This window comes from Ornithorhynchus anatinus, chromosome 5 (assembly GCF_004115215.2).
Source record: "Ornithorhynchus anatinus isolate Pmale09 chromosome 5, mOrnAna1.pri.v4, whole genome shotgun sequence".
Taxonomy (NCBI): domain Eukaryota; kingdom Metazoa; phylum Chordata; class Mammalia; order Monotremata; family Ornithorhynchidae; genus Ornithorhynchus; species Ornithorhynchus anatinus.
Window position 1 is genome coordinate 8,440,822 of NC_041732.1, and position 19,321 is coordinate 8,460,142.

At 45.9% G+C, this 19,321-nt stretch overlaps 1 protein-coding gene and 1 long non-coding RNA gene across 3 annotated transcripts in view; one reads left to right on the forward strand and one right to left on the reverse strand.

The window, feature by feature from the left end:
- Positions 1 to 19,321, forward strand: part of CORO2B (coronin 2B) — a 158,851-nt gene that overhangs the window by 72,529 nt on the left and 67,001 nt on the right. For both annotated transcript variants that reach the window (XM_029066205.2, XM_001515981.6), the window contains exon 2: positions 1,274 to 1,474. In XM_029066205.2, the coding sequence (XP_028922038.1) occupies positions 1,274 to 1,474 (201 nt within the window). The remainder of the gene's footprint in view (positions 1 to 1,273; positions 1,475 to 19,321) is intronic.
- Positions 5,276 to 12,682, reverse strand: LOC114812222. The gene is made up of 2 exons (XR_003759871.2): positions 12,562 to 12,682; positions 5,276 to 5,779 (listed from the first exon to the last, which is right to left on the reverse strand). It is a non-coding gene; the product is annotated as an uncharacterized LOC114812222 (long non-coding RNA).

A 19,321-nucleotide genomic window follows, 5' to 3' on the forward strand; every position in this document is an offset into this window, starting at 1 on the left:
ACCCTGAGCACTTCTCCAGAGGGACCCCAGCCTCTTCCGCTACCCAACTTCTGTGTCATTGTCCAAGCCCATAACCTTGGCTTCATCTCACTCATTCACCCCATGTATTCGTTCTGTCACCAAATCCAGTTAACTCTACCTTCAAAATATCTCTAGAATCCATCCTTTCTTCTCCACCCAAGCCGCTACTACCAAGCACTTATTCTATCCTGCCTTGAACCTGCCTTGATTACTGCATCATAATAATAATGTTGGTATTTGTTAAGCGCTTACTATGTGCAGAGCACTGTTCTAAGCGCTGAGGTAAACACAGGGGAATCAGGTTGTCCCACGTGGGGCTCACAGTCTTAATCCCCATTTTACAGATGAGGGAACTGAGGCACAGAGAAGTTAAGTGACTTGCCCACAGTCACACAGCTGACAAGTGGCAGAGTCAGGATTCGAACCCATGACCTCTGACTCCAAAGCCCGTGCTCCTTCCACTGAGCCACGCTGCTTCTCCATTACCCAAGATCACACAGCAGACAAGTGGCAGAACTGGATTACATCACCTTCTGACTCCCAGGCCCTTGTCTATCCATTATTACACCAAGCTTCTTCTCCTGTGAAAGCAGGGCTCTGCTTCCAACTTGGACAGAGAGTGGCTGGGCTCCTCCCAAATCCCAACCGCCATCGTGTGGCCCTGATTCGGGTGTCTACCCCCTTTATTTTTTTTAATGGCATTTATTAAACCCTTACTAAATGCCAGGCTCTTTACTAAGCGCTGAAGTAGATACAAGCTAATCAAGGTGGACATAGTCCCTGTCCCACATGGGGCCCACAGTCTTCATTCCCAATTTACAGATGAGGTCACTGAGGCCCAGAGAAGGAAAGTCTTGCACAAAGTCACACGGCAGATGAATGCTGCTGAATGCTTCACTTACTATGCGCCAAGCACTGTTCTAAGCGCTGGGGGAGATACAAAGTAACCTGGTTGGACACAGTCCCTGTCTCACATGGGCTCACAGTCTTCACCCCCATTTTACAGATGAGGGAACTGAGGCAAGGAGACATGAAATGACTTGTCCAGTGTCACACAGCCACAATTGGCGGGGCCGGGATTAGAACCCATGACCTTCTGAAGCCTAGGCCCAGGCCCTAGCCACTAGGCCATGGTGCTTCTCCATGTGCCAGTGACGATTGATCGATTGGGGCTGGGCTTATAGATCTTCAAGAGGCTCAGACAGCTGCTGCTGAAGGTGTCCTGATTTCTCTGTCCGTGTTTGCTCTGCAGATGTCCTGGCGCCCTCAATACCGCAGTTCCAAGTTCCGCAACGTCTACGGGAAGGTAGCCAACCGAGAGCACTGCTTCGACGGCATTCCCATCACCAAGAACGTCCACGACAACCACTTCTGTGCGGTCAATGCCAAGTTCCTCGCCATCGTCACGGAGAGCGCGGGCGGGGGATCCTTCCTCGTCATCCCCTTGGAACAAGTAAGCATCGCCCGGAGGAACACTGAGTGGTCTCAGCCTGTGGTTGAGCTCTGTCGCACTGGGAAGGGGCGGGAATCACACAGGATGGACGCACCCACTTGTGGGCAATCCAGGCTTCTGGTTTCCTTTTCCTTTTGTGGACGAGGAATGTGTCTGCTATATTGTTCTGTTGTACTCTTTCAAGTACATAGAACGGTGCTCTGCACACAGTAAGTGCTCAAGTAAATGCCATCGACTGATGGATGGTCCTTTTATTTTTTATTTATTTTTATTTTATGGTATTTGGAAAGCACTTACTATATGCCAGGCACTGGACTAAGCCTTTGGGATAGATACAAGCTAATCGGGTTGGACACGGTCCGTGTCCCAAATGGGGTTCAACCCACTTTATAAATGAGAAGACTGAGCCACAGAGAAACCAAGTGGCTTGCCCAAGGTCACACAGCAGACAGGTGATGGAGACTGGACTAGAACCCCGGTCCTTCTGGCTCCCAGGCTCGTGCTTTATCCACTAGGCCATGCTACTTCTTCCTCTACCCCATCACCTCCTCAATCAATCTATCGGTTGTACTTATTGAACACTTATTGTGTGCAGAGCTCTGTTCTAAGCGCTTGGGAGAGTACAATACTCCTGTCCATTTCTGCACTCATTAGCACTTCCCTTAGAGAGAGCAGGCAAAGGAGAAGCAGTATGGCCTAATGGAAAGAACAGGGGCTAGGAATCAGAGGACCCGGATTCTAATCCCAGCTCTGCCACTTGTCGGCTGTATGAACTTGGTCAAGTCATCTCACTTCTCTGGGCCTCAGTTACCTCATCTATAAAATGAGGATTAAGACCGTGAACTCCATGCGGGACAGGGACTGTGTTCAACCTGATTATCTTGTATCTACCTCAGCGTATACTAATAATAATAATGTTGGTATTTGTTAAACACGTACTATGTGCAGAGCACTGTTCTAAGCGCTGGGGTAGATACAGGGTAATCAGGTTGTCCCACGTGAGGCTCACAGTTAATCCCTATTTTACAGATTAGGTAACTGAGGCACAGAGAAGTTAAGTGACTTGCCCATAGTCACACAGCTGCCAAGTGGCAGAGCTGGGATTCGAACCCATGACCTCTGACTCCCAAGCCTGGGCTCTTTCCACTGAGCCACACTGTGCATGGCACATAGTAAGTGTTTAGCAAATACCGTTAAAATAAAAAAGATGGAAAATTCAAATAAAGCAACTTGGTGCCTTATTAGCAATTCTTGTGTGGAAGAAAAAACTTGGCTAATAATAATAATAATAATGGTATTTGTTAAGAGCTTACTATGTGCCAGGCACTGTACTAAATTCTGGAATCTGTGCATTTTAATTATCTGGGCTATCTCTGGGTCCCCATTGCTCCAAAAAAAACAAGAGTCAACAGCGAGTATTGTGAACTAAGAGGAAAGGTGCCTGCTGGCACATTATTATTATGGAGTTTATTCAGCATGTACTCTGTAAGCTCACTCTGGGCAGGGAATGTATCTGTTTATTGTTGTTTGTACTCTCCCACGTGCTTAATACAGTGCTCTCCACACACTAAGCGCTCAATAAATATGACTGGCTGACTGCCAGACGCTGTGCTAAGCACTGCAGTAGATTCAAGAATGTCAGAACCGACCACACACGCATCCCTAGCTCTGCTAATTTATAGCAGCTGGTTTGTGTTAGTTGTTTTTTTTTTAATGGTATTTGTTAAGAACTTACTTATGTGGCAAGCACTGTCCTAAGTGCTGGTGTGGATGCAAGCTTATTAACCCTGTCACAGTCCCTCTCTCATAAGGAACTCACAGTCTAAGTAGGAAGGAGAACAGGTAACAAATCCCCATTTTATAGTTGAGGTTACTGGGGCACGGAACCCTGACTAGCCCCTCTTTCCTCTTCTCCCACTCCCTTCTGCATCACCCTTTCCCCCTTTATTCATCCCCCCTCCCAGTCCCATGGTACTTATGTCCATATCTGTAATTTATTTCTTTATATTACTGTCTCCTGCTCTAGACTGTCAGCTCACTGTGGGCAGGGAATGTTGTCCGTTTATTGTTGTATTGTCCTCTCCCAAGTGCTTAGTACAACGTTCTGCACACAGGAAGCGCTCAATAAATATAATTGAACTGAATGTCTGCCTTGCCCAAGGTCGCCCAGCAGGTAAATGGCAGGGCGGTATTTAGAACCCAGTTTCTCTGACCCCAAGGCCCGAGCTTTTTCCACTAGGCCATGCGGCTTCCTTTCGTCTTCGGTTGGTGTAGGTAAAGTCCAAAAGAGAGGATCATGGGACTTTTCCACAGGTGTGGGGTGAACTTGTGCCAGCTTGGCTATATTGAGCCTGGAGTTCCTGCAGGAGTCTATAATAGGCATGGGGACTCATTGTTCTGGAGGAGGAAAAATCCCAGAACTTCTCCCCATCTCTAGATGGGCCACCCACCTGATTTTACACCAGTCTGGTTTTCATCTGGCCTGTCAGCTGATCGGTACTGATAGGACACCAGACACCTTTATATTTATTTATATAACCATAATAATCACCGCAGTATCCGTTAAGCACTTACTGTGTGCCAGGTACAGAACTAAGCGCTGGGGTGGATGCAAGCCAATCGGGTTGGCCACATGGGGCTCACAGTCTTAATCCCCATTCTACAGATGAGGTAACTGAGGCCCAGAGATGTGAAGTGACCCAAGGTCTCATAGCAGAAAAGTGGCAGAGCCAGGATTAGACCTTCTGACTTCCAGGCCCATGCTTTATCCACTATGCTATACCTTCAGATCTAGGAGACTGACTTCACTGTTTGTGACCCTGTCTTGCCCTATTGTTTTTTAGTGGTATTTGTTAAGTGCTCACTACATGCCGGGCACTGTACTAAGTGCCGGGATTAGACTCGACCTAATCGGATTGGACACAGTCCATGTACCTCATGGGGCTCCCAGTCTTAATCCCCATTTTACATATGAGGTATCTGAGGCCCAGAGAAGTTAAGTGACTTGCCCAAGGTCACCCAGAAGACAGTTAGTGGAGCCAGAATTAGAACCCAAAGCCTTCTGACTCCAAGGCCCGTGCTGTAACCACAAGGCACGTTGCTTCTCTATATATGTACTGTTTTGATTTTCAGCACCCAGCCTTCCTCCCCTGCAGTCCCTGCTGTCGAGTTCCGTGGCTCAGAAGTGGTGTCCCTGTACACAGGGTCCTGGGAGGGGTACGCAACGACCCTAGAGCTGTTGAGCGGTCAGAACACCTTGGAGGAACCCTCCCCAGCTGGGAGGGAATTGGACAGATTTTCAGAAAAGCAGTGTCCGTAGGGTATAAAAACATGAGATGCCACCTGATTGTCCGGCTCTGTTTTTCACACTGCCATCCCTGGTCACCTCCCTGTGCCTTTCAGCAATCCCCATGTGGGAAACAACTCCATTCTCTGGCAAAGAGAGAATGAACACAGCTTAAAAATCTCAAGCAGCTGCAGCAGGCAGCTTGCCGTGAAATTAAAGTGCAGGACAGAGGGAGCTGGTTCTCATTTTACAACCATTGCCTATTCATCCTGCGATTCGACTGTGGTTCCCTCTTTTTTTTTTTAATGATATTTGGTAAGCGCTTACTATGTGCCAGGCACTCTTCTAAGCCCTGGGGTAGATACAAACTAATCAGATTGGACACAGTCCCTGTTCCACAGGGTGCTCACAGTCTTAATCCCCATTATGCAGATGAGGTAACTGAGGACCAGAGATGTTAGACTCTGTCCCTCCTCAGGAGCCTTCTCTTGAAAACACATTACTACTAGCTGTCATTCCTCAACCAACGAGCTCCTTTCAGGTATCCCGCGTCCGGCCCTAATCTCCCCGACACCGCCACAGCTCAGCTTCAACCAGTTCGATCTGTCCTCGCGGGGGTTTGGAGTTTTCATCTGAAAAGAATCTGGTTGTCATTCCCTGTTCCCTTCCACTGCCTTCCGCCCCCACTGCGAGAGTTCTTTCTGACTGTTGGCAATTAAATCTAAAAATCTCGATCATAAAATTTTCAAACTCCCAGCCATTCGGCGGATTCTCCTGAGGCCTGTGGGATCGGAACGCCTCGTGTTCAGCGCGGTCTGTCAGTCTCGCTTGTTTATGGTTGAGTTCTCCTCGTTGCCACTGACTCATGCGTTCTTTCAGTCTTCGGTGAGCCTGACAGAAGAGTGTGACCCGGAGGTATTTTCTAGAAATTCACCAAATAAACCTTCCCAACATCATTGGCATATTTAGGGAACATAGATGTGGACAGGTCGTAAGATTGGCTGCTTCTTCATGGCAACCTGTGAGGGTATAAGATTCCTGTTAGATCATAATAATAATAATAGCATTTAAGTGCTTATTGTGTGCTGTACTAAGTGCTGTGGTAGGTACAAGCTGATCAGGTTAGACACAATCCATGTCCTTCATGGGGCTCACAGTCTTAATCCCCATTTTAGAGATGAGGGAACTGAGGCACAGAGAAATGAAATGATTTGCCCAAGGCCACACAGCAAAGAGGATTAGAACCCATGACCTTCTGACTCCCTGGCCCATGCTCTATCCACTACACCATGCTAATTCCCTAGCACTTACTTCAGTGCTCTGGTCACAGTAAGTCCTCATAAATACCACTGATTGATCCTTGAGGGCAGGGATGATAATAATTGTATTTGTTAAGCACTTACAATGTGCCAAGCACTATATTGAGTGCTGGAGTAGATACAAGATAATTGGGTTGGGCACAGTTCCTTCCCACAGGGGGCTCAGTATAAGAAGGAGGGAGAAAAGAAATTGAATCCCAGTTTTTACAGATGACAAAACTGATACGCGGAGAAGTTTTGACTTGCCCAAGGTCAAACAGCAGGCAAGTGGCAGACCCAGAATTAGAACCCAGGTCCTCTGACTCCCAGGGTCCAGACTCTTTCCACTAGGCCATACTGCATCTCATGTCTCATGTCTAATTACTTGTATTGTCCCAAATACTTTCCCAGAGCTCAGCAGACAGTAAGCGCTCAGCAAATACTAACAAGTGATTGAAAAGGCTTGTGTCAAATGATCGTTTCCACTTGATACAGCAATAGATTAGCAAATGAAATGGCATTTGGGTCCATTTTGCTACTCTGAGCTTAACTTGCAAGGGAATTCAACCGGTTTTCATATTTGGCAAATATCCGCACCCCTCCCCCCGGCAATTCTGCTTTAGGAATTTTCAGAGATACCCAAATGAGCACCCTCTCCTTCTGCTGCCCCAACACACTAACCATACATCTTGATTCATAGCCCCTTAGTTGTCCTTTGCACAGATAACCCATTTTCTTTCACTTTGCCCAACACCCTCTAGAATCACACCTTTCCAGGCGTATTCTCCCTTGAGAGATACAATTTCCCATGCCTTCCTGAAAGCAAAAAAAATCTGAGAAAGGTTTAAACACTTCTAATAATTACACCTTTTTTTAGCACTTCTATTTTTTTCAGTCCTCCCACATCAGCTACCTCATTTAATCCTCAAAATATCCCTTTAAGGCAGGGAGAGTCAGGTACGAGCATTCCCATTTTACGGATGAGAGAAATGAGGTCTAAAGAGGCTAGGAAACTAGCCCCAGGGGCACACAGCTGGCCAGTGGCAAAACTCACAGCTGACCAGTGGCGAAACTCAGAATAGAACCCAGTTGTCCTGACTCCTAGCCTCATGCTATTTACACTGTCTCCCAGTTGTCCACTGAAGAAAATACCACCCGCTTGGGGTGGAATTAGGTTCAAGTGAAATTAACTGAACCAAGGATCTTACTTTCAGCACGATACACCTAGTCCGCTCGAGAAGGAATTAGCTTCAAGTGAAATTAACTGAACCAGAGGATCTGACTTTCAGCACCATACACCTAGTCCGCTTGTTGCTAAATGAGACTTGGATTCGAGTTAGAAAACTTCCCTGTGAGATGGGATAAGATCCCTCATTCATTCAACCCTATTTATTGAGCACTTAGTATGTGCAGAGCACTGTACTAGGTGCTTGAGAGAGTACAATACAACAATAAACAGACACATGCCCTGCCCACAACGAGTTTACACTCTAGAGACGGGGGAGACAGATATTAATAAAAATAAATAAATTACAAATATGGACCTAAGTGCTGTTGGGCTGGGAGGGGGGTTGAATGAAGGGAGCAAATTAGGGCGATGCAGCAGAGACTGGGAGAAGAGGAAAGGGGGATGCTAAATCAGAGAAGACCTCTTAGAGAAGATGTGCCTTCAATAAAGCTTTGAAGTAATTGTCAGATTTGAGGAGAGAGGATGTTCCAGGCTAGAGGCAGGATGGGGGTGAGGGGTCGGAGGCGAGATAGTCGGGATCGAGACACAGTGAGAAGGTTAGCATTAGTGCCAGCTCTGGAGCTAAACTGAAAACTGCTTGGGTTCAGGGATCATGTATTATTGATATCAAGTGCCGTCAAGTCGTTTCCGACTCATAGAGACTCTATGGATAGATTTTCTCCAGAACGTCCTGTCTTCTGCCATAATCCATAACCTTTCTAATGGTTCTTCTGTTATCGTTGTTATGGGCTCTATCCATCCAGCTGCTGGTCTACCTCTTCCACGTTTTCCCTGGACTTTTCCTTGCATGAATACTAACGCTATTAGACTCTTCCGAAGTCTTAGTACAGTGCATTATACATTGTAGGTACACAAAAAATAACAGCAACCGATCGATCGACTGTCAGTGTTTGACTCCGAAGGGTTTTTCAGATCCCTGAGGATGGTGGCCCAGATCTCTCTGCCCTTGCCCCATTGTTTACTCCCTATTTACCCGGGTTCTGTTTCCCACTTAAAATTCACATCAAAGCTCAGAAAATTTTAAAAAAAAGCACCCAACTCTCTCATTTCTGGAGTGGAATTTTAAACTGCAGATGGAAAGAACTGCAATCAGCATTTTAATTGGCAAACACAGCTGGAAGAACCCTATGAATATTCCAAGAACAAGGTACTTTGTCTGTGCAGCCTGTTTACTACTTGGGTTATCATCACCGCCTACCCTCCTTTTCTTCTCGTTTACTCTATCGGTGGAAATGATTCTGTTTTAAACCGTCTAGATATGAGGCTCTTCTCCATCAACAATGGCTGGAAGCTTTTGCTGCTAGGAGATAGTGTGAATTAAGTTGACAAAGATTTAAACGTATATAGAACTGTGACTGCTAGTGCCTTGGTGGAATCCTAAATCAGGGGTATTTAGGAGTGCTGGCTGAGTGCAACACACTGTACTAAGCACTTGGGAAAGGATAATAAGAGCAAGACACATGGTCCTGACCCTCAGGCATCTCACGACCTAAATCGGAGATGCTGGTAAGCATTATTTACAAACGGGGCAGTGGAAGTATAATTGAGGTAGGAGGGTGAATACGTCAGGAAGAAATAGCAGGAGTTATAATTGTCCTTTGTACTCAATGAAGATGCCATTGACATGACAAAGAGACCTAGCTGCACATACAGAGACGGGATCCTTTGTTGTGCTGTCATTTGGTTGCGTGCAATATCTTGAAATGCTTTTGCTTTCATCTTCTCATCCCACAATTTTTTTTCTTTTTTTTTTAGTATCTGCTAAGCACTATGTGTCAGGCACTGTTCTAAGCACTGGGGTAGATACAAGGCTGGACATAATCCCTGTCCCACATGAGGCAGTCTTAATCCCCATTTTACAGCAGAGGTAAAGAGAAGCAAAGTGTCTTGCCCAAGGTCACACAGATGACATGTGGTGGAACCAGAATTGGAACCCAGGTCTTTCTGACCCCCAGGCCTGTGCTCTGACCACTAGATCATGCTGCTTCTCATGCTATTGAAGCTTCTGCTCCAAAAGAGTCATTCTTTGCTTGATGGCAGGGAGCCACCCTGGACTAATCCTCAGTAATTGACTTCCACTTTTCAGCAGAGACACAGTACTGTCTGAGGCTTTGCTTTATCTGTGTCCCTGAAGCATTTCCTCCGGCCTCCTTGCTTTCTGTTTCCCCATTTCAGCTCTTCGTGCAGCAGTTATTGGGTTATTCTGCCATCACCTACTCTCTTCCCCTGCCCTGCCCTTTATGGATGTATTAAGGTGAGCATAGCTTCAGTGCTAGACGACTGACTTCATTGTTTGTGATCCTGTCTTGCCATATATATTTTCTTACTGGTATCTGTTAAACCAGGCACTGGTATCTGTGCCAGGCACTGTACTAAATGCTGGAGTAGATACAATTAATCAGGTTGGGCACAGTCCCTGTCCCACATAGGGCTCATGGTCTTAATTCCCACTTTACAGATGAGGTAACTGAGGCACAGAGAAGCAAAGTGACTTACCCAAGGTCACCTGACAGACAAGTGGTGGAGCTGGGATTAGAACCCAGGTCCTCTGACTTGCAGGCCCATGTTCTTGCCACTACAGCACATTGCAAATCGAGTACAGTCAATAAATGATTAATGGAACTGCTCCAGGAGTTAGATGGGCATCTGTATGGTGTCCAAGTCTCTTAGCCATAGAGAAAGTTGGATGGTACTAAGCCCATAATTGTGTTATTTGTTAGGCATTGAATTAATCAATCAATCAATCAATGGTATTTATTGAGCACTTACTGCAGAGCACCGTACTAAGTGCTTGGGAAGGTAAAATATCCCAGAGGTGGAAGATACGCTCCCTGTCAAGGAGCTTAAAATCTAAAGGTGGGGACAAACATTAAAATGAAATAACTACTTGTAGGGGCCAATCACTGAATTAAGTGCTGGGGTAGATAGAAGATTATCAGGTCTGTCACAGTCCCTGTCCCTCATGACCTTGCTTAAGTATGAGGAAGAGCAGGTATTTAAACCCCATTTTACAGATGAGGAAACCGAGGCCCAGATAAACCAAGGTGACCCATAGCAGGCAAGAGGCAGAGTCGAGATTAGAACCCGGCTACCCTGATTCCCAACTGCACATTCCTTCCCCTAGGCCTCACTGGAATGGGAGTGAAAGATTTTGGTTAGACTTACTGATTTGATGGGCTGTTAGACCCTGGAACTCCTTACCAGGGGAGGTGGTGGAATCTCCTATCTGAGATCAAGGTTGAAGTTGGTGTTCCCCTACCTGAAGGAGAAGGAAGAGGACAAGGAGGATGAGGAGAAGGAGGAGGAGGGTGGGGAGGAGGAGGACAAGAAGGAGGAGGATGAGGAGAAGAAAGAGGAGGCAGAGGAAGAAAAGAAGAAGGAAGAGGAGGAGGAGGGCAAGGAGAAAAAGGAGGAGAAGAGGAGGAGGAAGCGGAGGAGAGGAGGAGGTGGAGAAAGTAAAAAAGGAGAAGGCCGAAGACAAGGACAAGGAAGAGAAGAAGGAAGAAGACAAGGACGAGGAGGAAGAGGAAGATGAATAAGAGTAGCCGGGGAAGTTGGTTCAGGAGGTTTCCCTCCCAGCCTTGAGTTTTACAAATCCCCATCTAAGGAGGAGAGCCAGCGGGTGGTTCATTAATGGGGCTGACTGACATTCCAAAGCATTTTGAGAAAAGGGAACTAGTGAATTGTTAACAGAGAGAGCTTGGTTGTATGTGCTAAGGGTGTTTATCCACCATGGAACCACCCATTCTCTGCCAGCAGCTAAAAATCCGGAGGGAGATTACTGCATTCTTGGTAAGCTCCAGTCACCGGAAATAACCGGTCCTCAAATTAATTTGCGTTCATATTTAGCTGAACATAATGGAGGTAACCTAGATACCGTGAGCCTACGGCAGGGCTTATTTTAGGCCTAAATCTCATTTCTTTTTCAGCACGAACCCGCCCTTGTCCTCTCTCAGATCTCAGGTTTGACTAGGTGTCCTTTTTTGCATGAAAGCGGGGCGAGGGGGGCCTTCTCTATGTCCTGGCTCATTCCTCCGGCCAGTGTCAATGACACTGAGGCCCGTCTGATCAGCTGATCACTGCTTTGGTCTCAGAGCCTTCCCCTTTCCGTCTCTGGAAGCTGTGATCACAGGGTGGCACTCACAAGCATCGGACACACAGACAACCATGATGTTACAAGGCCAGCCATGTAACATGATGTCAAGCACATCATTCTGTGGTGGCCTGTTGTATCCTCCAGAACCTACAGCATATGTGTGTGTCGGGGGGGTGGGAGGGGGTTGTGTTTGTGTGAGAGTCAGTCACTCAATCATATTTATTGAAAATTTACTGTATGCAGAGCACTGTACTAAGCACTTGGGAGAGTAAAATATAATAGTAAACACACACATTCCCTGCCAAGCTTACAGTTTAGAAGGGGAGATAGACATTAATACAAATAACAGGGTGGGAGGTGTCCCTAACCTCCAACCCCTCACTTGCTCCAGAGACAGTTGGTTCCCTTCTCGGGTCCCTGTGAACAGGGGCACCGCTTCCGAGCTGTAGAACTCAATGGCGGAGAGAGACATAAAAATGAAAATACTGGATATAAAGACATCCGGGGCCATATCCATACCAGATGGGGGACAGACCAGCTGACGAATGGATAGTCCAGGATACAACTGACTGTGTGACCATCCTACTTCCTATTCCTTTGTTTGTCTAAACTCCTGCTGCCTCTTAATCCTTACGAAGCCGCTGCTGAAAAAAGAGTCACTCCTCTCTTGATCGCAGTGCACCGGGCTGAGGTATCTTTGGAAATCGAATCCCGTTCTCAACTGGAATGCAACACTGTCTGAGGCTGTACTTTACTGCGTCCTGTTTCCTCTTGCTTTCGGATTTGCAGTTTTTGCTCCTCACCCAGCGACGGGCTGGACAACTCTTGGCCACCCATTCTCCTCGTACGATCCACCCACCCAGCACAGCTGTGTTAAGGTTGAGACTGACGTGGTTCAAAGGAATGGAATTCAGGGTCAAGGAGCTATTTTATCTCTAGGTGACCCCTGGTGTCCCAGCAAAACCCCAGAGTGCCATTGTCAGGAATCATGAGGAGGGAGGAGATGGGAAAGAGGATGGAGAGAAGGAGGAAGAAGAGGAGATGGGGGAGAGGGAGGCAGAAAGGAGAGGCAGCCTTCAGAGAAGTGTAGGGCAAAAGGTGGGGGCCTAAACTGGTCTCACGGCCACCTATCAAATTGGTCACAGTCCCATCTCTCACCTGAAATCATCCTTCTTCAGTGACTCCCTCCCCGCAGAAAAACGTTCTTGAAGTGACTAACAGCTTCCGTTTAACCACCACTCTCTTCTTCTGTTGCTGCATTACCTTGATCTTCTGCCACCTGGAAGGCCCTATTAATACCAAAAATAATAATTGTGGTATTTGTTATGTGCTTACTACGTGCCAGGCACTGTGGTAGATATAATACAGTCAGATACCATCCCTGTCCCAATTGGGACTCAGTCCCAGAGGGGATTAGGAATTGTTCAGGAACAGGAATCTAATCCCCGTTTTACAGATGAGGAAACTGAGGCTCTGAGAAGCGAAATGGCTTACCCATGGTCTAATCTTACCCTCTAGACTGTAAACTCATTGTGGGCAGGGAATGTATCTGTAGTATTGGTCCATTGTACTCTCCCAAGCGCTTAGTACAGTGCTTTGCACACAGTTAGTGCTCAATAAATACGATTGATTGAATGAATGAGTTTCTTGCCTTCCAATCCTGTACTCTTTCTGCTAGTCCATGCTACTTCTCTGGCCCTCCTTCCCTGATAGAAGGTGGAAAGAGTTGACTTTGTGTTTTTCAAGACCTCAGCCTCCCCCCGCCACGCCCCAACCCATTTCTTCTCCTGAGCCTTAGTGACCCCACAGCTGCTTCAGTGGGCATCTTGCCCCCCCAGACCAGTTGCGGGCACTTTCATGAAATATATATATAAATAAATATATATTTTTAATTTTAGAATTCCCATCAATCCGTCTTTGTTCCATGGTGCTCCGTTACAGCAATTTGCATCACAAAAAGCTCTGACAGTTTGAATGTAAAGCTAGTGATTTCAGGAAGCCAGAAAGAACAGAGCTGGAAAAAAGAGAAACTGCAACTGCCGTTTTGTCTGAAAGCTGAGACTGACATGCTGATTTTTTTTTATTTTATTGTTTTAGAGAGAGAAGAAGTTACACCTTCCCTCTTAAGAAAGGTTCATCCTGTGGCTACACTGTAAGGTTCTTGTGGGCAGGGAACGTGTCTACCTTCTCTGCAATATTTTACACTCCCAATCGCTTAGTGCACTACTCTGCACACAAAAAGTGCTTAGTAAATACTGTTGGTTGATTGACTGGCTCTCCAGGAGAGTGGATCATCTAACTGTTAGCCTGTTGAAAGGAGAATTCCATTCTAGAGGCTTCAGGTTAAAATCACTTAAACTTTTCAAAACCATCTTTGGTTTCAAAGTTGAGGTTAAATAATAATAATAATAACAGTGGTACTTGTTAAGTGCTTACTCTGTGCCAGGCACTGTACTAAGCACCGGGGTAGATACGAGCAAATGGAGTTGAAGCAAAACACTACTCAATCATTTAATTTTCCAAATGGTGTAGGCAAGGAATGTGTCTAACTACTCTGTTGTACTGTACTCTCCCAAGTACTTTGTTCCATACTCCGCCCCAGTTCCACCTCTGAATTGAGAAAATGGTCAAAATGTAAGCAGCAAGAAGGAGAAAGTGGAGAAACAAAAGGACTTGGGTAATCCTTAGATTGTCTTCTTCAGCTCTGGAGAACTGAGTTTACAGTCCTGTGAGCTGGACTGGAGAAGCAGCATGACTTGGTGGATAGAACAGACCTCAGAGTTAGAAGGACCAGGGTTCTAATCCCAGCTTCGCCATCTGTCTGCTGTGTGACCTTGGGCAAGTTACTTCACCTCCATGTCCCTCAGTTACCTCAGCTGTTAATGGGGATTAAGACTGTGATCCCCATGTAGAACATGGACTGTGTCCAACTTGATTACCCTGTATCTACTCTGTAACAGTGTCTGGTACAGAGAAAGCACATAACAAAACCGTTAAAAAAAAAAGGGCAATTGTCCCTAGCTTCTGATATACTCTCCTATGTACCTAGTATGGTGATCTCATAGGTGCTCAATAAGTACCATTTTGCTACTACTATTATTGCTCTTCCAACTACTACTCAAGTAGATTGTAAGTTCCTAGGTGTCAGGGGATGTGTTATGCTCCTGTTGTCTACTCCCAAGAGAACAGTCAGTGTTTTGCACTCAGGTGCTCAATAAATAACACTGAAGGATTGAGAGTAGCTCAGCACAGTGAAGCCAAGCTCATTTCTGGGTCCTCTTCTATTCTCCATCTCCACCCACTCCTTGGAGGACTCATTCACTCCCATGGCTTCAATTACCATCTCTATGCAGATGACTCCCAAATCTACATCCCCAGCCCTGATCTCTCTCCCTCTCTGCAGTCTCACATTTTTTTCTGCCTCCAAGACATCTCTGCTTGGATGTCCCACCAACATCTCAAACTCAACATGTCCAAAACAGAACTCCTTATCTTCCCACTCAACCCCTGCCCTCCCCTGACTTTCTCATCACTATAGACAGCACCACCATCCTCCCTGCTTAACAAGCCCATAACCTTGGCATTACCCTCGACTCCTCTCTCTCATTCAAACCACATTTTCAACCTGTCACCAAATCCTGACGTTCAACTTTTACAACATTGCTAAAATCTGCCCTTTCCTCTCCACCTAAACTGCACCGTGTTAATCTAAGCATTATCCTTTCCTGCCTTTGCTACTATCTCAGCCTCCTTGCTGACCTCCCTGCCTCCTGTCTCTTCCAACTGCAGGCCATATTTCACTGCTGTCGGGATCATTTTTCTAAAAAATGTGTTCAGTCCACGTCTTTTTTACGAGATGTTCTTCCCCTTGACTCTATTTATTGCCATTGTTCTTGTCTGTCCATCTCCCCCGATTAGACTGTAAGCCCGTCAAACGGCAGGGACTGTCTCTATCTGTTGCCGACTTGTTCATCCCAAGCGCTTAGTACAGTGCTCTGCACATAGTAAGCGCTCAATAAATACTATTGAATGAATGAATGAAAGTCTCCCCACTCCTGAAGAACCTCCAGTCGCTGCCCATCCACCTCCACATCTAACAGAAACTCCTCACCATCAACTTTAAAACACTCAATCACCTTGCCCCCTCATACCATATCTCCCTGATTTCTTACTACAACCCAGCCCTCACACTTCACTCCTCTAATGCTAAGCTACTCACTGTAGCTTGATCTCATCTATCTCACCACCAGCCTCTCACCCACATCCTGCCTCTGGCCTGGAATGCCCTCCCTCTTCATATCCGACAGATTCTCCCCACTTTGAAAGCCTTATTGAAGGCATATCTCCTCCTTGACCAGACACTCGTTTCCTCTTCTCCATTCCCTTCTGCATCCCCTTAGTATTTTGTTTTATACCCTTTATTCAACCCTCCCTCCATCCACTGCAATTATGTACATCCCTAATTTATTTATCTTGAAATCTGTCTCCCCCTGTAGATTCTAAGCTCACTGTGGGCAGGGAATGTGTCTATGAACTATTATATTGTACTCTCCCAAGTGCTTAGTAGGGGGTTCTGCGCATGTAAGTGCTCAGTAAATATCACTGATTGATTTACTAACTGATATAGCCCAACACAACAATGACTATCCCAAATTTTATCGGAAAGCAATGTAGTGTTTCCACACCCAACAGCCTGAGTTAAGATTCTTCTCTGATTCATGAAAGCCCGAGGGATCAAAGGAGAGGGAAATCCCTAATAGAGGACAGATTTCTTGAAACACAAATAGGTGTAGGGATATTTTTTGAATGGGATTTGTTAAGCGCTTATGTGCCAGGCACTGTCCTAAACGCTGGGGTAGATCCAAAGTCATCTGGTTGGAAACAGTCCATGTCCCATTTGGGCATCACTGTCTTAATCCCCATTTTACAGATGAAGTAACTGAGGTACCAAGAAGTGAAGTGACTTGTCAGAAGTCACACTGCAGACAAATGGTGGAGCTGGAATTAGAAACCAAGTCCTTCTGACCCCCAGGCCCAGGATCTATCCACTAGAATATGCTGCTCAACATGATAAAAATGATCAGGGTATTTTTTTTAAGCATTTACTATGTACTGAGAACTGCGCTAGGCACTGGGGTAAAGTGAAAACAATCATATTAAACACGGTGCCTGTCCCACACAGGGTTCACAGTCAAAAAGGGAGGGAGAATAGGAACGGGGAGGAGGAGCTGAGGAGCTGTTTGTGAGCTTGGGCAAATTACTTAATTTCTCTGGACCTTAGTTTCCTCATCGATAAAATGGGACTAACCATATCTGCCTCTCCCTACTTCATAGAGAAGTTGTGAGCATAAAAAAATCAATCATATTTATTGAGCGCTTAATGCATGCAGAATACTGCACTAAGCACTTAAATACGCTATAAGAGTTGTTACACACACTCCCTGCCCTTAGTGAGCTTACAGTGTAGAACAGGGAGGCCAACATTAATATAAATAAATCAATTACAGATACGTACCTAAGTGCTCTTTAGCTGAGGAAGAGGTGAATAAAGGGACCAAATCCAGTATAAGGGTGATGCCGAAGGGAATGGGAGAAGTGTAAATGAGGGCTTAATCAGGGAAGGCCTCTTGGAGAAGATGTGCCTTCAATAAGGTCTATGAAGAGGGAGGGCATTCCAAGACAGAGACAGGATGTGAGAAAGAGATCGATGGAGAGATAGCCAAGATGGAGGAACAGTGAGAAAGTTGGCATTAGAGGAGCAAAGTGTGCAGGCTGGGTTGTAGTAAGAAATCAGGGAGGTAAGGTAGGAGGGGACAAGGTGAATGAGTGCTTTAAAGCCTATGGTAAGGAGTTTCTGTTTGATGTGGAGGCAGATGGGTAATCACTGGGAGTTCTTGTTGAGTGAGAAAACACGGACTGCACATTTTTGTAGAAAAATGATCTGGTCAGCAGAGGGACGTATGGACTGAAGTGGGAAGTGACAGGAGGCAGGGAGGCCAGCAAGAAGGCTGATATAGTAATCAAGGTGGGATAGGATAAGTGTTTGGATTGACATGGTAGCAGTTTGGATGGAGAGGAAAGGACAGATTGATACCTGTCAACTTGTTTTGTGGTCTGTCTCCCCCTTCTAGACTGTAAGCCTGTTGTTGGGCAGGGATTGTCTCTATCTGTTGCCGAATTGTACTTTCCAAGCGCTTAGTACAGTGCTCTGCACGCAGTAAGCGCTCAATAAATATGATTGAATGAATGAATAACGGATTGATGGGTGATAAATGATAGGAAAGCATTCTTTTTTTAAGTGCTTCACCCTCCAAAAAAACCAGGTATCCTTACGGAAGTCTTTCATCTGTTTAGGGCAGCTACTTTTCATTCTTTTTCAGAAAATTTCTGCTCTAGAAGTAGATCCAGCCTCTTTGGAGGCTGGAAACTTAGCTAGACCGAGAAGACTAGAGAAACCACGCTGTTGTCAAGTTAAACATAATAACTTGCCCCCATATCCAACCTTTGGCCTTAATTTAATGCTCTCTAATGGTGACTTTGGGCTGGTCATCTCACTTCTCTGAGCCTCAGATTCCTCCTCTGTAAAATAATAATGATAACTGTGGTATTTATTAAGCACTTTCTATATACCAGGCACTTTACTAAGAGCTGGGGTGAATACAAGCAAATTGGGTTGGACGCACTCCCTGCCCCATATGGGGCTCACAGTCTCAATCCCCATTTTACAGATGAGGTAACTGAGGTACAGAGAAGTGAAGTGATTTGCCCAAGACCACAAGGCAGACAAGTGGCGGAGCTGGGACCAATGACCTTCTGACTCCCAGGCCCATGCTCTATCCATTACACCATGCTGTTTCCATGGGGACTGAATGACTTTTCTCCCTATCCCTTAGACTGTGCGACAGGGATTAGATCCGATCTGATGGTACTGTTGTTATTTTTTATGGTACTTGTTAAGCGCTTACCAGGCCCTGTACTAAGCCCTGGGGTAGATACAAGCTAGTCAGGTTGGTCACAGTCCATGTCCCGCATAAGGGTCACTGAACTAATCCCCATTTTACAGATAACTGAGACAAGTGACGTGACTTCCCCAAGGTCACACAGCAGACAAGTGGCGGAATGAGGATTAGAACCCAGGTCCTTCGGACTCTCAGGTGCTCTATCCGCTAGGCAACAGTGCTTCTCGTTGTTGTTATTGTTACGTCTCCTTGTTGTTACTGTTAGTATTATTATCATTATTATTTTCATTAGATTTGGTGCCCCATTAAAATAGAACAGGGAAAGATATAATGTAACCCAGGGAGATTTCCAGCTTTCTCCACCCATTCATTGTGAACTCCCTCCAAATCAAGTTCAGCTGGAATCTAAAAATAGCCAGGAGGAATCTATTGTCTTGTCCAGCATTGTAAATGCATTTGGTGGAGTGTCAAGTCCAGACTTGGTGGGACTAGAGGCTACCATCAATGTCTTTCCTGCTCTACTGCAGAGTCTCTAGGGACCCCAGGGTCCAGTGAAAAGGGTAGACTCTACCCGCCTGGCTACAGAACCCTAAATTTGGAATATACTCTCCAGGAGCAGGCGGCTTAACTTTCACTCAATCATATTTATTGAGTGCTTACTATGTGCAGAGCACTGTACTTAGCGCTTGGAATGTACAATCCTGCAACAGATAGAGACAGTCCCTGCCCAGTGACGGGCTCACAGTCTAAACAGGGGAGACAGACAGCAAAGCCAAACAGAACAAAACAAAAACAAGACAACATCATCAAAGACTCAGAAGGACCTGAGTTCTAATCCGATCTCCGTCACTTGTCCACTGGGTGACCTTGGGCAAGTCACTTCACGTCACTGTGCCTCGGTTACCTCATCTGGGAAATGGGGATTAAGACTGCGAGCGCCATGTGGGACATAGACTGTG